Source organism: Pseudopipra pipra, chromosome 14, assembly GCF_036250125.1.
Source record: "Pseudopipra pipra isolate bDixPip1 chromosome 14, bDixPip1.hap1, whole genome shotgun sequence".
Lineage (NCBI taxonomy): Eukaryota > Metazoa > Chordata > Aves > Passeriformes > Pipridae > Pseudopipra > Pseudopipra pipra.
Genome location: NC_087562.1, coordinates 1,609,548 through 1,622,859, shown reverse-complemented (window position 1 = coordinate 1,622,859; position 13,312 = coordinate 1,609,548). Strand labels below are relative to the sequence as shown.

The 13,312-nt window shown below is 60.7% G+C and overlaps 1 protein-coding gene and 1 long non-coding RNA gene across 2 annotated transcripts; one reads left to right on the top strand and one right to left on the bottom strand.

Annotated features, from left to right (window-relative positions):
- Positions 1-735: 735 nt before the first annotated feature.
- On the top strand, positions 736-13,071 carry ST3GAL2 (ST3 beta-galactoside alpha-2,3-sialyltransferase 2). The gene is made up of 8 exons (XM_064670691.1): positions 736-839; positions 7,981-8,263; positions 8,354-8,779; positions 8,867-9,060; positions 9,341-9,520; positions 9,700-9,745; positions 9,904-10,023; positions 10,309-13,071. The coding sequence occupies exons 3-8, from the start codon at positions 8,447-8,449 to the stop codon at positions 10,480-10,482; spliced, it is 1,047 nt and encodes a 348-aa protein (XP_064526761.1). The 5' UTR covers positions 736-839; positions 7,981-8,263; positions 8,354-8,446; the 3' UTR covers positions 10,483-13,071.
- On the bottom strand, positions 3,072-7,983 carry LOC135421882 (uncharacterized). Its single transcript, XR_010434241.1, has 3 exons — positions 5,752-7,983; positions 4,992-5,153; positions 3,072-4,081 (listed from the first exon to the last, which is right to left on the bottom strand). It is a non-coding gene; the product is annotated as an uncharacterized LOC135421882 (long non-coding RNA).
- Positions 13,072-13,312: the final 241 nt, after the last annotated feature.

The following is a 13,312-nucleotide window of genomic DNA, read 5'->3' as shown; positions in this document are numbered from 1 at the left end:
CCGGTGCTGCTCCCCCCCCCGCTCCCCCCTCCCCCAAAATCCGCCTCCCCCCTCTCGCCAACCCGGGGGGCTTGCAAAGGGGGAAAGGGGGTTTTGGTATTTTCTGACCTAAAATGGGTCCCGGCGCCGGCGCGCACCCCTAAGTGCCCTAAGTCATCCCTGTCACGAGCCTGCCCGGACTCAGCCCGGCTCCTCGCAGGGATCTCGGCAGCGAGGGGATGGGCGCGGGTGTCGGTGCCCAGTGGGGGTCAGGGCGGGTACCCGGTGGGTGCTGGGGTGCGACCGAGGTCGATACTGGGGGATGCCGGTGCGGTGGAGTGGGTACCGGGGTGAATAACAAGGGGTGGGTACTGGGGTACCGATGTCCCAGGCTGGGGACCGGGGTAGATACCGGAGATGCCTGAGAGCCGGGTGGGTACAGGGATGGGAACCGAGGTAGGTACCGCAGTGGGTACCGGACTGCGTACCGGGAGAGTGCAAGGTGGTCCGGATGCGCCGGGTGGCTACTGGGGTGGATGGATCCCGGTGGATGAGTACCGGGGGCTGAGTACAGGGGATGCCGATATGCCGTTAACTCGGGCTGGGGGTGCCGATGTGCCAGGGTGAGTCTCGGGCTGGGATCCCGGAGATCCCAGTGCGGCGGGTGGGCGCAGGCGGCCCCGCTCGCCTCCTACAAGTCCCACAAGCCCCTCCGGGAGGCCAAGAACTACATCTCCCAGGCTGCCGGGGCCGGCCCCCCGCCCCGCACGGCACGGCACGGCACGGCCGCACGGCGCGGAGGGCGGTGGCGGCGGCGCCCGGGTGAGCCCGGCGGCGGGGCCGTGCCGGAGCTGAGCCAGGTACCGCGGCGGGGACGGGCCCGGGGCGGGGGTGCGGGCACGGCTCGGCTCGGCTGGGCTCGGCTCGGGGCACCGGTGCCGGGGAGGCGGCGGGGATGGCGGGCTGCGGCGGGGGAGCCTGACCGGGAGTGCCCCGGTGCTGCGGGCTGGTCCCGGGGCTGGGGGCTGGCCCCGGGGGGCATCCACACGGGGTGCGTTGGGTTCAGCCCCGGCGCGGTGGTCGCGGTTGTTGGCCCCGCTCCTCGGTGCAGGTCCCGGTGCTGGCGGCCGGTCCCGCTGCTGGGAGCACCCACCCGGGATGCGGTGGGTGCTGAATAGCCCCGGGAGGATGCGCTGCCCTGGGGTGCTGGCCTCGAATCTGGGTGCAGGTGCGGGTCCTCGGTGCTGGTCTCTGTGCTGGGTGCTGGCCGCCGGGAGGATCCACTCGGGATGCAACGGGTTCGCACCCGTGAGGTTGCGCTGGCCCGAAGTGCTGGCCCCGGCCCTGCGGTGCTGGCCCCGGGGAGGATGCGCTGGCCCCGGCCGCGGGCTGCAGCTCCAGGGTGCTGCCGGGGGGGATGCGCTCGCACCGGGGAGGATGCTGGCCCTGGCAGGGGTGTCGGGGCTGGGGCTCATGGAGCTGCTTCCTTCCAGCCGAGTGCCCCGGGATACTGTGGGCAGAGCTGGGGCGGCCACAGAGGGGACCGCGGTGGGAGGGCTGTTTGCGGGTGACCCCGGTCCCCACCAGTGCCAGTGTGAGGTCCCTCAGCAGCAGCGTGACACATTGCTGGGTGACACATGGCGTCCATTGCATAGGTAGTGGCAGCCAGGATTTCACAACCAGCCTGAATGTCCCTGGGGACAGGGTAGGAAACTGTGTCACGGAGCAGGGGATGTCCCTTGCCTGCTTCTGTTTGTGAGTGGGGCACCAGCATGGGCACTGGTGTGAGATCTCATTGGTGTGCCTGTCCCACTCTTTTGTGGTGTTTCCCTGGCTGAGGCACGGCTGCCAGAGTGGAATTGGTGCCAGAGCCTGGATTTCAGGGCCTGGTGATGCAAGGGGTCCTCACACGTGCCAGGGGCTTGAGTGCTCCTGGCGCAGGGGAAAGGTTTTGCTCAGGCTCCAGCTGCAGAGTCAGAGCACTTATCCCAAAGTTCCCAAATATTTCCCTGGAGCAAGGGCTTCCCATCCCAGCAGGAGAATTTTTAGGGGGGAGGACATCACTCCGGCAGTGTGCAAGCTCAGACTGGAGGAAGGGCCGCGTCCCCTCCTGCTGTCAACAATCATAACACGTGGCCAGGGGGAACCAAATCACACCAAACCCCCAAAACTTGCTGAGATTCCCTCCAGGAAGACGCGTGGGCTGACGGAGGCAGTTTTGCCCCGCATTATCTGGGGCTCCCCCGTTTCCAGCCCGGAGTGGCCAAGGCGGCGAGAGCCGACGGGAAGTTCCTCAGCGCTTTGGGCTTGGTTTTCCTTGTTCTTCTCCTTCCATCAGAGCCAGAGGTCGCGGCGGCAGCGGGGAAGCTCGGGCTGGGGGGGGATTGCCTTGCCCGCCGCCCCCAACCCCACCCCAGCCGCGCGCGTGCCCGTCTGTCTGTCTGTCTGTCTGTCCCCATCTGGCAGCGAGCGGCGGCCCCGCTGCCGGTTGTGTGCGGCAGCTGCCTGTCAGGAGCGCTTCCCTCTCCTCCGAGGAGCTCATGGCGGTTCTCGGGAGCGGCGGGCGCGCTCCGCTCACCGCCCACGCCTCGTCGGCGCCGGAGGCAGGCGGGGAGAGCCCCGGCAGCCGCACGCTGGGGGAGCGCTTGGATTGTCGTGCCCAAACAAGCCCTAAACTGCCGCTTTTTCGGTGGAGGGCTCTGGCGGTGCCGAGGGCGCGATGGTTTCGCTGCGGGCTCTCGGCGCGCCCGATGCTGCCCAGCTCGGCACACCGAGGTCCCGGCAGCTCCGCGGCTTTCCTCTGCTCCCGCCGCATTAAATTCTTGCGCGAGTGCAAACTGCGAATTGCTCTCTTGGCCGGCTTAGGTGCTTCTTCGTGAGCCGGGATTTATCAGAGCCCGCTGGACCCCGGGGGCTGGGAACCCCAGGGAGAGGCTGGGAACCTCCTCTCCCTGCCCTGCTGGGTGCCCTCTGGGACACCTCCTGGCTTCATGTCGCTCTTTGCCATCGGTATCTTCCATAAGCTTTTTTTTTGGAAAATGCAAGAGATTTAGGCCCCAGCTCTATGGCAAAGTTCCCAAAGATACCCCCAAAACTGCACATGGATAAGTGGTAAATATATACAAAAATTTGTATCATCTATCTGTATCTCTGCACTGTGATATATGGATTTTTTTTTTCTTACTGGAGGGGTGGTTCAGTGCTGGGGATCTAAAATAACCCCCTCAACAACCGCTCTTGGGAAACCAGAACAAGCTGCAGTCACTTTGCTCCGGGTGCCACCATGTCCCCACCAAAGGACTTTTTTGATCTGCAGCAGTAATTGGGCTAATTAGGAAGCTGGAAATGCTCCCCCTTCTCCCCAGGTGTCTGAGCAGAGCCCCAGCTAGCAGAGAGAAGTCAGGGGCCCTCGCCAGTGGAACTGCTCTAATTTTACATTTAATGGGAGTCGCTGGCTGTAACTGGGCTGTGCTGGGATTGATGGCCTCTGGCCTGGGAGGCCCATAACTTCCCTGTGATAAAATCTCATAGGTACAATTTCCCTAATGACATCAAAGGCCTCTGGGTGTTGCCTGCAGGCAGAGCAAACCTGGGCTGGTTTACCCACAGTGTGAGCCAAGTTTGCAGTTCTCAGCTCGGGCTGTGCCCCAGGGGAGAGGGGGCGGCTGTGGGTCACAGCACCCATTAACCAGCCCTGGAGAGCCAAAGGAAAGCCTTTGGTTTTCCACTGCCTCCCAGCCTCGGTGCTGGTGAGACCCAGGGTGGAGGAAAGGAAAGTGCAGTGGGGCCCCCTGTCCCTGCTCACCTTCCCAGGGCAAAGGGCCACAAACGGCAGCAGCGGCGGCACCTCCCTGGTGCAGCATCCGCCCGTCCCACACTCCTGCACATATTTTCCTGGTGAGGCATCAGGCACAAACCTTAAGGGCCCAGGCTGGTAAAACGAGCAGCAGTGGTGGAGGGAGAGTGGTTCCTTCCTGGCAGCCAGCGGGGACGCTCGGGGTGCTGCCGGCGGCTCCCGGGGTGCTGTGGTGATGGACTGGGAGCAGGGGCCCTGCCTGTCCTGGGGAGCATGTCTGTGGTGTGGCCACGTCCTTGCAGGCACCTGAGGAGGGAGGGAGACTGATTCAGGGGTGTCTGTGGGATGCAGCACCAGGCAGGGAGGGGGACACAGACCAGGCAGATTGTGCTGATCCCAGTCTGCGGCTGTGGGAGGGTGAGGTGGAACTGTGGCTGGCAGTGGGCAGCCGGCTCCCCTTGGGGCCAGGTGGCTTTGCACAGGGAGAGTGCCCACCCAGCATGGCCCCGTCAGGCAGCTCAGGGTGTTGGAGCTGATGTAGTTCCCCAAGGGCTCCCACTGCAGTTGAGCCAAGGGGCTCAGGATGCTGCTGAACCAGTCCCTGCAAGACCCATCCACCAGCAAGGGTGGGAGCCTTCTATTCTGAGCTTTCCCACTGCTGGCACTCCCCTGTGCCCCCAAATCCCATAGGAAATGGCCTCAGCGAGGCTGGCTCCATCCCAGCTCCGTGCTGGGGATTTGGTCTCCACGCTTGTTCCTGGCCTTATCCCAGCGCTGAGGGACAAACCCAAAATAACCCCTCCAGAGGCCAGGAACAAGGAAAGGCTGGAATTGCTGCTCTTGGCAACCAGGGGTGCAAGTAGGGTTTAAAACATGGGAAACCCAATTAACTTGGCTCCATTAGCTGATTGAGCTGCCTGATAAGAGTATGATTAATTAAAAGGATGAAGAATAAGTTACCAGGTCTTCGCTGCTGTCGGGATGTGGCAATGGCTTAATGCATGAAATTGGCTTCTTCTCTTAATACCTGGTGCTCAGCTACTACTGGCCGTCGGTCCTGCATGGCACTGATCCACAGCAGGGAGAAACATCCTTGTGCCAACACCGGGTCTGCTCCCTGCTCCTCTCCCATCCAGCTTCCAGGGACGAAAAAAAATTCACGGGGAAAATACAATCCCTCTGGATGGGCGATGCAGGAGAGAACCTTCTTCATTACCTGTGCTGTTCTCGCCAGCCCTTGGTCAGGCTCTGGAAGCCCCGTGATGCAGAGGGACGGGGTATGGTCCCTTCCAGGCTAACAGGAGCTGACGTGGAGGCAAGTGGGGCGCGTTCCTCGGCGCTCTGCCCGCAGGGCTGCAACCTCCGGCGGCGCTCGGGCCTGGCAAGAAAGGAAATCAGAACAGTTTTATACATTTTTGTAATAATCCAGCTCACTGAAGTTGGGTCTGAGACAAGGACAGGTCACCACTCGGTGTTTCTGCCTGGGGCTGAAGGAGGTGGGAGAAGACTCAGCTCACATCCACTCCTTCCCTGTCAAAAAAAACCCAGCCCTAACTCTCAGTTATTCCATCATGACAGCAGGAGAGATGCTGGTCTGGTCCAAGGGGTCCCTGTGTGCTTCCTCCTCTTCCACCTGCAAGAGCCATGCACCACTCTGGCACCCCGTCAATGGTTTGGTGGTGGCAGAAGTGATGTCCCTGCACAGGGGCCATGGGATGGGTGGCACCCGGTCACCTGCATCTCCTGAGGACTTCCAGGGGAATTTTCAGCCCCGTCATCCCTGGGAAGAGCAGCAGTTGGTGCGGGCAGTGCTGCCCCTGCTCCTCCACTCCCCTCCTCTCCCTGCCCCAAACAGGGTGACATCCCATCTCCCAGTGACAGCTCCTTCCTGTGCCCACCCTGCCGTTTACCACCATGGAAATTGGTGCCAACAACCTCAGGATATCTTAGAAACTCACAAACAAAAGCAAAAAGACCTTAAGATGCTGGGTGGGGATGTGCCTGGTGGCATTACAGCTGATGGGGAAGGGACAGGCATCCTCCAGGCCCTGGGGCTGTCGGTCACATCACTCCAGCACTCGTCCTGAAATGAAGGATTGTATGATTGGAAAAAACCATCCAGCTGTAAAAGCAGCAGAGCAATTTGCTGGGACCTTTTAATAGCCTCATTTCATTATCTCCTGCAATCAAAGAGAAACTTGTGTTTGATGAGCACAGGGGACCCAGGAGACAATTTAGGATCCTGGGAATGAATTTGGGAGTGGAAGGCTATTTAGTGGCATGGCTGGGTTGCTGGGCTTACTCACCACAGGAGAAATTCTGAAATCCCTTGTTATTTTAAGAAGGAAACATCAAAAATCTGGTGCAAAGTGCTCCTGCAGTGGGGTTTTATTTGTGGAGGCGGGTTGGGTTAGGATTGGGCAGGGAGGGCATGGAAATTGCCGGGGTACATGTGGATGTGTGGGTGCCCTGTGCCTGCTGGGGGCTGTAAGGACCAGTGCAGATGGAAATAGCTGCCAGCTCCTGCTAGGAAAATGATGACTCAAACCAGCCGCTGGGATTTAAGGCTTCTTTTACCGCGCATGAGCTGGGCTGGAGGGGGGGTTTTCCCCCCCGCTGTGGTCGGGGGCAGTTCCGGGAGGCCCCGGGTCGGGGGGGACCAGCACAAAATGTGCTCCAGATGCTGCCAGGGCTGGGATGCATCAGGCAGGACCGGGCTGTGCTGGGGAGCCGGAAAGGGATTTCCCCCTTTTCACCAGGAACAAAAATATCACAAGCACACGTGATAGCTCATTTCCTTTAGCCTTTAAAAAGCCCCGTGGGATGGTGAGCGGCGGGAGCAGGGGAAGGGGCTCTGCCCATCCTGCCTGGCGTCCCCTGCCACGTCGCAGCTGAAAAAAAGCACAAAAATCGCCTTTTACCTCCAAATCCTTCCAGTGTTGTGTATCTGGGGGGGGAATATACTTTTGTACTGGCTTTATCCCAAACTCCCCTATATGCAAAACAACCACCCTGCTCTTCCCTCTGGCAGCAACCCAAGGAACTCGTTTCAGTCACTTCTGGACATGTGTGTGGCATGTAGTTGTGTTTAAATGCCTCTCCCAGAGCCTGGGAAAGGACTTGGACTGGGATGTGCCCTTGGGTTTTGGCTCTTTGCTTTAAAGACTGTCACCACTTGAACAAATATTTGACAGTGGGTTAAGGATTTGGGCAGGAGGCATCCATGCAATGGACTGGGGGAGACTTTGGGGTCCATGGTCTCCCCCCATCCCAAGGAGTTTTTGGGGGGTGCAGCAGTCTCTGTCCCTTGTAAGAAAACCAGCGTCTTCCAGAGGATGTTTTTCCTAGGGAAGAGGCATCCTGGTGCCTGCTAACTCCTAATTAGTGCTGCCAGCCTCATGCTGGCCTAGCTGGGGCCAGGGCTGAGCTGTGGAGATGATGCCACTGCAGGGTTTGGCCTTGGGGGGGTGTCATCCTCTCCTCAAAAAAGGCCTGAAGGGGAGGTCACATCTCCATTCCCGAGATGCTGGATCCTGTCCCACCTCAGTAACTGGGCTGAAAGGGGATTTTCAGCCTTTTTTTTAAATTTGGCCAAGGAAGGGGGTCTGGCTTTGCCCTCCCCCCGGCTCAGGGGGCTCGGCCGCCCCTCTCGTCCCTGCCCGGGCGCAGGCGCCGGCACCTCTGCCCTGGCTATTTTTACCCACCGGGATCACGAGCGAGCGGGTGACCTTCCCTGAGGGATGCTGCCGCTCGGGGTGGGGGGGACGGTCCCCGGGGTGCCCGTCAGGCTGTGGAACAGTCGCTTCCCGGCTGCCTCGGCGGCGGCAGCAGCCGGCCAAGAGGGTTTTGGAGGGGCTGCTCACGGCGTGATAGAGAAGGAGGATTGAGCCTGCAGAAAGGAGCCCCTTGTTCGGCTCCGTACGCGAGTTCGTGGCTGAGCCTTTGTCTGGCAGGGACAGGGAGGGCACAGCCCGGGAGCTGCGGGGGTTTCCCCGGCACAGACAGCACTGCCGGCACCTCGGCTCCCTTCGAACCTGCGCCGGCTTGTCCCCCTTGGGGATGGCTCGTACCCTGTGCCAGGGATAGCTCGGGAGCCGTTTTGTCGCGTTCAATGGGGAATAAACTCCTGAGCCCCGGCGCCCTCCTCCAGCCCTGCCGGCTGTGTCGCCGCCCCGTGACCCGCTGTCCCCTCCTTCCCGCTCCAGGCCGGTGTCGTGGTGGCCGCGTTCCCGAGCCAGGAGCTGCGGGCCCGGTGCCAGCGGATCGGCTAAACCCGGGGATGACGAGCACCGTGGCAGCTGAGCGCCAGCCGGGGCCGGGACCCGGAGGAGCCGCCGGGACGCGGTGCCGCGGCTGAGCCCGGCGAGCCGAGTCGTGCCCGAGCCCCGCGGCCGGGGCCAGCAGCAGATGCTCCCTACCTGGCACTCGGAGCCACCGGGGGCCCTCGCCGCGGCTGAACAACGCGGATGGAAAGCTGCAGCCCAGCAGGTAGGAGCCCGGCGCGGTGGGGCACGGGGGGCTCTACATCACCCCCCACCCCACTGCCACCACAGGGAGTTAAAGCTCTCGTTCCCGCAGGGAGCCTTGCTGGCCGGCTGACACCATCCCGCGCCCTATGCCCGCGCCCTGTGCCGGAGCGGGCGCCGTCCCCGGCTCAGCCACCCGCCGACCATGAAGTGCTCGCTGCGCTTCTGCTTCCTCTCGACCGCCTTCCTGCTCGTCTTCGTCATGTCCCTCCTCTTCACCTACTCCCACCACAGCATCGCCTACCTGGACCCCGGCGGGCTGGGCGGCATCCACCGGGTGAAGCTGGTGCCCGGCTACGCCGGAATGCAGCGGCTCAGCAAGGCGGGGCCGTACCCCCGGGGCTGCGCCTGCCGCCGCTGCCCCGCCGAGGAGCCCGGGGCCACCGACTGGTTTGACGGGCGCTACGACGGCAGCGTGTCCCCGGTGTGGACCAAGGAGAACATGGACCTGCCGCCCGATGTGCAGAGGTGGTGGATGGTGAGCACAGGGATGGGAATGCTGTGATGTGCTCTGGCACGGGGGGGCACTGGCTGATGCCCCCCTGCCTTCCTTCCCTCCCTGCAGATGCTGCAGCCCCAGTTCAAGTCCCAAAACACCCACGAGGTCCTGAGCAAGCTCTTCCAGATTGTGCCAGGAGAGGATCCCTACCGCTCCCGTGACCCGCGGCGCTGCCGCCGCTGTGCCGTGGTCGGCAACTCAGGCAACCTGCGTGGCTCCGGTTACGGGCCGGAGATCGACGGGCACGACTTCGTCATGCGGTGAGGGAGGGTCGGGGAGCACTGCCGGGGGCACTGCCCACCCCCCAGCCCCACGGGCAGCACAAGATGCTGGCACCTCTGGGTGCTGGGATGGGTGGGAGTGGGTCCAGCCCTGCCACCTCCCCTGGGCTGGCTGGGGGGGACCCTCCTGTCATCCTGGCGCTCTGAGCATCAGCAGGCTGGGAAACTGCTCCTTGGCAGCATTCGGGGGACATCCGTGTCACCTGCAAGGCACGGGGGGGCTGGGAGGGTGGTGTGACCTTCCTGCCTCTCTCCCCAGGATGAACCAGGCCCCCACAGTGGGTTTTGAGGGCGACGTGGGTGGTCGGACCACACACCACTTCATGTACCCTGAGAGTGCCAAGAACCTGCCCGCCAACGTCAGCTTCGTGCTGGTGCCCTTCAAAACCCTGGACTTGCTCTGGATTGCCAGTGCCCTCTCCACTGGCCAGATCAGGTTGTAAGTACCCAGTGGACACCAGCAGCACCAGGCTGGTGACTCACCTACCTTGGGGACAGCTCCCCTGGGAGCAGTGGGCATTCGCTGGTTCCTCCCTCCCAGAGCATCCCTTGGCAGCTCAGGCTGGAGATGGGGGTGTGGGACTCCTGAGAGCTCACCTGCTTTTCCTCTTTTCCCAGCACATACGCGCCTGTGAAGCCTTTTCTGCGTGTGGACAAAGAAAAGGTATGGGGGGCTCATCCCCATAATGCCATAAGCATCTATTTGGCCACGGCCCCTGTTACCCCATCAGCCCCCAGGGTTCCCAGTGCTCCTTCCCGGGGTGCCAGTGCTGACTGGGACGTGGCTGGGGCTCCAGCACTAACCTCAACCTGTCCTCCCAGGTACAGATCTACAATCCTGCCTTCTTCAAGTACATCCACGACCGCTGGACGGAGCACCACGGGCGCTATCCCTCCACTGGCATGCTGGTGCTCTTCTTCGCCCTCCACGTCTGCGACGAGGTAGGTGATGGCTCCTTCAGCTCCCAGCTGGCACGGGGTGGGTTTGCTGGGATCCTGAACCTTGCAGGGCTAAGGAGGGAGGTGGATTCTTTGGGTCCAACCGCAGCAGCATTCACTTGCTCTAGTTGCCTGACACCACGGTGATGGGCACCCTTGAGGGGTGGGAAGGCTGTGCAGGGAGACAGGGAAGAGAAAAATCACCCTGGCATTGCAGCAGGTGCCCAGACAAGGGGGTCCCCCGGCCTGGGGATGGGTTCTGGCTCACTCCCTTCCTTGCCCCTGCAGGTGAACGTCTTTGGGTTCGGCGCTGACAGCCGGGGAAACTGGCACCACTACTGGGAGAACAACCGCTACGCGGGGGAGTTCAGGAAGACGGGGGTGCACGATGCCGACTTCGAGGCGCACATCATCGACATGCTGGCCAAAACCAGCAAGATCGAGGTTTACCGGGGCAACTGAGGGCTGTGCTGCCCCTGGCTCCCTGCTCTGCCGGGTCCTGCTGCCTGCAGGGCAGAGGGCGAGGGGCTCCCTGGTGGCCTCGGGTGATGAACACCAGTCGGGCAGCGCCGGTTCCGCGCCGCTGACAGAGCCACCCCGGCGATATTTGGTGCCTCCAGCAGCCAATCAGGTTCAGAGCTAAAGGAGACTTTTTGCTTTTTTTTTTTTAAATAATTATTATTATTATTATTATTAAGAAACCCAGCTGAGAAAGGATTTATAAACACAATCAGCGACTGACCAGGCGGCGGGGGCGGCCGCCTCGCATCTCTACAGTCAAACCAAATGCTGCTCTTTTTAAAACAAGACAACCCCCCACCCCGAAGCTGGGTGACTTTGGGGAACCCCTCGAGCACCAGCGTCTGGGCCGAGGGAGCTGTGGCGGCTGCGCAGCCTCACCAGTGGAACCGGCTGCTTCTTTTTTCCTCTATTTTGGGTTTTTGTTGTTTTTGGTTTTTTTTCCCACCTGGGGCAGCCGATGCCTCGTTTCTCCGGAGAAGGCTCCCAGCAGAGGCAGGTCCCAGCACATGGATCCGTGGGGAGCTGGCAGCTGCAGGAAGCCGATCATTGCCGATGCTCCACTGCAGGCTGGTGATCACTGGCACAGCCGGGCTGGGAGATGAAGAGGAACCCTGACTTCAACACCCAGGATCTCTGCTCCTCTACCCGAGGACTGAGGAAGGATATGACAGATTTTGGGAGCGACTGTGCAGGAGGCAGCTCACAAACCCACAGGAGCAGCAGCCCAGTCCCTCTGGCTGGGCTCTGAGCGGTTGCAGGATTCACAAGGCTGTGGGATGCAGCAGGGTCAAGGAGACAGGATTTCCTTCGCTTTCAGGCTGGGAAAAAACAGATTAGAGATAGCTTTAGAGGGTGATTGAACCGTGCTTTTGCTTTTGTGTTGCTCTAAAGAGCTCTGGTGAGAAGCTGAAATCCCAAAGTCTGCTCCATTTGCGAGGGTGGCACTTGGTTTAGACCAGTCTGATACAGCTGGTGCCCTCAGGGTCCCCAGGGCTTCCCAGGCTGGACAGGCATGAGACAGGGGGATGCTGAAGGAAACTGCCTCCCCAGAGGTGTCATTAAAACCACTTTTCTTTGGGTCAATCAGATGGGTGGGGGTGTTTTTTTTGGTTTGTGGGTTTGTTTTTTTTTTTAGGAGGTGCTGGAAAGCTCAAGAAAAAGGCAATCATGGAAAAGGTCCCCCCCACCTGTGCAGCCGGTGCCAAGAGTGGGGTGGGGGCTGTGGGGTTGTGCCCAGCTGGGGAAGCCCTGCCCACACTGCCTGGTTGCAATAGTTGTTTGAGGAACAATCACCACAGGGTTTTTTTGGGCTTTGAGGATTTTTACCCTTTTGTGTCTGGCTTTTCTGTAGCAGCCTCTTACCTGTTTCTCTGCTTCAGTTTGGTTGTTTTTCAGGGTTTTCTTCTCTTTTTTTCTTTGAGGTTTCTCTCTGCAATTGTCAAACACCAGGGTGTGGGTTGGTCACCTGGAGCAGGCACTCAGGAGCCCCTGGGCTGGGGAAATTCAGCTTTTCTGTCCACAGGGCTTTAAACCCTTGAGTTTTGTGGTGGGTTTTGGTAGGTGTGGAGCTGCCCCAGCGCTGGCAATCCTGAGCCCCGGGGCACAGAGGCAGGTGGCAGCGAGCCCTGCTCTCCACCTTCCTGGGTGGCTTTTTAGTTTTTGTTTTGTCTGGTTTTTTACGGGGAAGAAAAGTAAAAACCACAAAACCACAAGCAACAACGAGTGCCTTGACCATCTCCCATTGGCCATGCCAGGCTGTGCCTGCTCCCGTGCCGGCAGCAGGGACTTGGCCAATGTATCTGGCAGTCGTACCCACCTCCCTCCTCACACCAGGCTGGATCTTAGTTGGGAAGAGAGGGACACATCCAGGCCACTATACTGGTGGCTAGAAAGGCCAAATCTAGTGTGATGAGGCCAGACCAGCTCCTGTTAGAGCTGAGCAGGGCCCGGCCTGACAATCACAGGGCAAGTGGAGGTGCCGAGTGCCAAGCCCGGGTACCAAACCCTGCAGCAGCACAGTGCTGGCACCTGGCAAAGGGCGTGTTCACAGCTCGGGGCTGCCTTGACAGTAGTTTTGTTTTTTTTTTTTGCTAACTTCCTTCCCCTACCCTCTCTTTTTTGTTGTTGTTTTAATTATTATATTATATTATGTTTTATTTAAGCTGTCCCACCAGGACTGGCGAGCACTCGCGTTCCGCGGGCAGGGCCGCAGGCAGGAGCACGCGCGGCCGGCGCACCACTGTACTGTACATAGAGGAGATGTAGGCAGAGGCTACGAGCAGGGGGGCAGGCAGGGAGGGGGGGCCCAGGCTTGCCCACCTGGCAAAGGTTAGTCTGCATCACGCGGTGCCTGATCCGAGCACCCGTCGCCTCCCGCCCCGCCGGGACCGGGAGAGACCAGTGCTCCGACCTAGGGCTGGGAGCAGGCGGGCAGCTCAGCCCGTAGCCTCTGTGTACATGGGTACTTCTGCACACAACTGTCTTAAAACAACTGTTTTTTTTAAAGGACAATAAAAACCACGCATCAAATCTGCTCGGGGGTTTTCGTCTGGTAGCCCTGACTGCTGTGCCTTTGCCTGCACCCAAACGCGGTCACGAGAGGAGGGAAAGGGAATGGGAGGGATGGTGGGGCCCAAGTGCTCTGCTCTCCCCTCCTCTCCCAGCCACCATCTGTGGGTAATCCCCTCCACTGGGGCAGGAGCAGAGCCTGGCCCCACACTGGCCTGGGTGCCCAGCAGCAGAGCCCTGGCACAACCCCTCTGGCCAGACC

Excerpts from the sequence above, each read along its gene's own strand:
- ST3GAL2 (XM_064670691.1), top strand. The coding sequence starts at position 8,447 with ATGAAGTGCTCGCTGCGCTTCTGCTTCCTCTCGACCGCCTTCCTGCTC. Across the intron at positions 8,780-8,866 it reads ATGTGCAGAGGTGGTGGATG|ATGCTGCAGCCCCAGTTCAA; the intron begins GTGAGCACAGGG and ends CCCTCCCTGCAG. Across the intron at positions 10,024-10,308 it reads CCCTCCACGTCTGCGACGAG|GTGAACGTCTTTGGGTTCGG; the intron begins GTAGGTGATGGC and ends TTGCCCCTGCAG.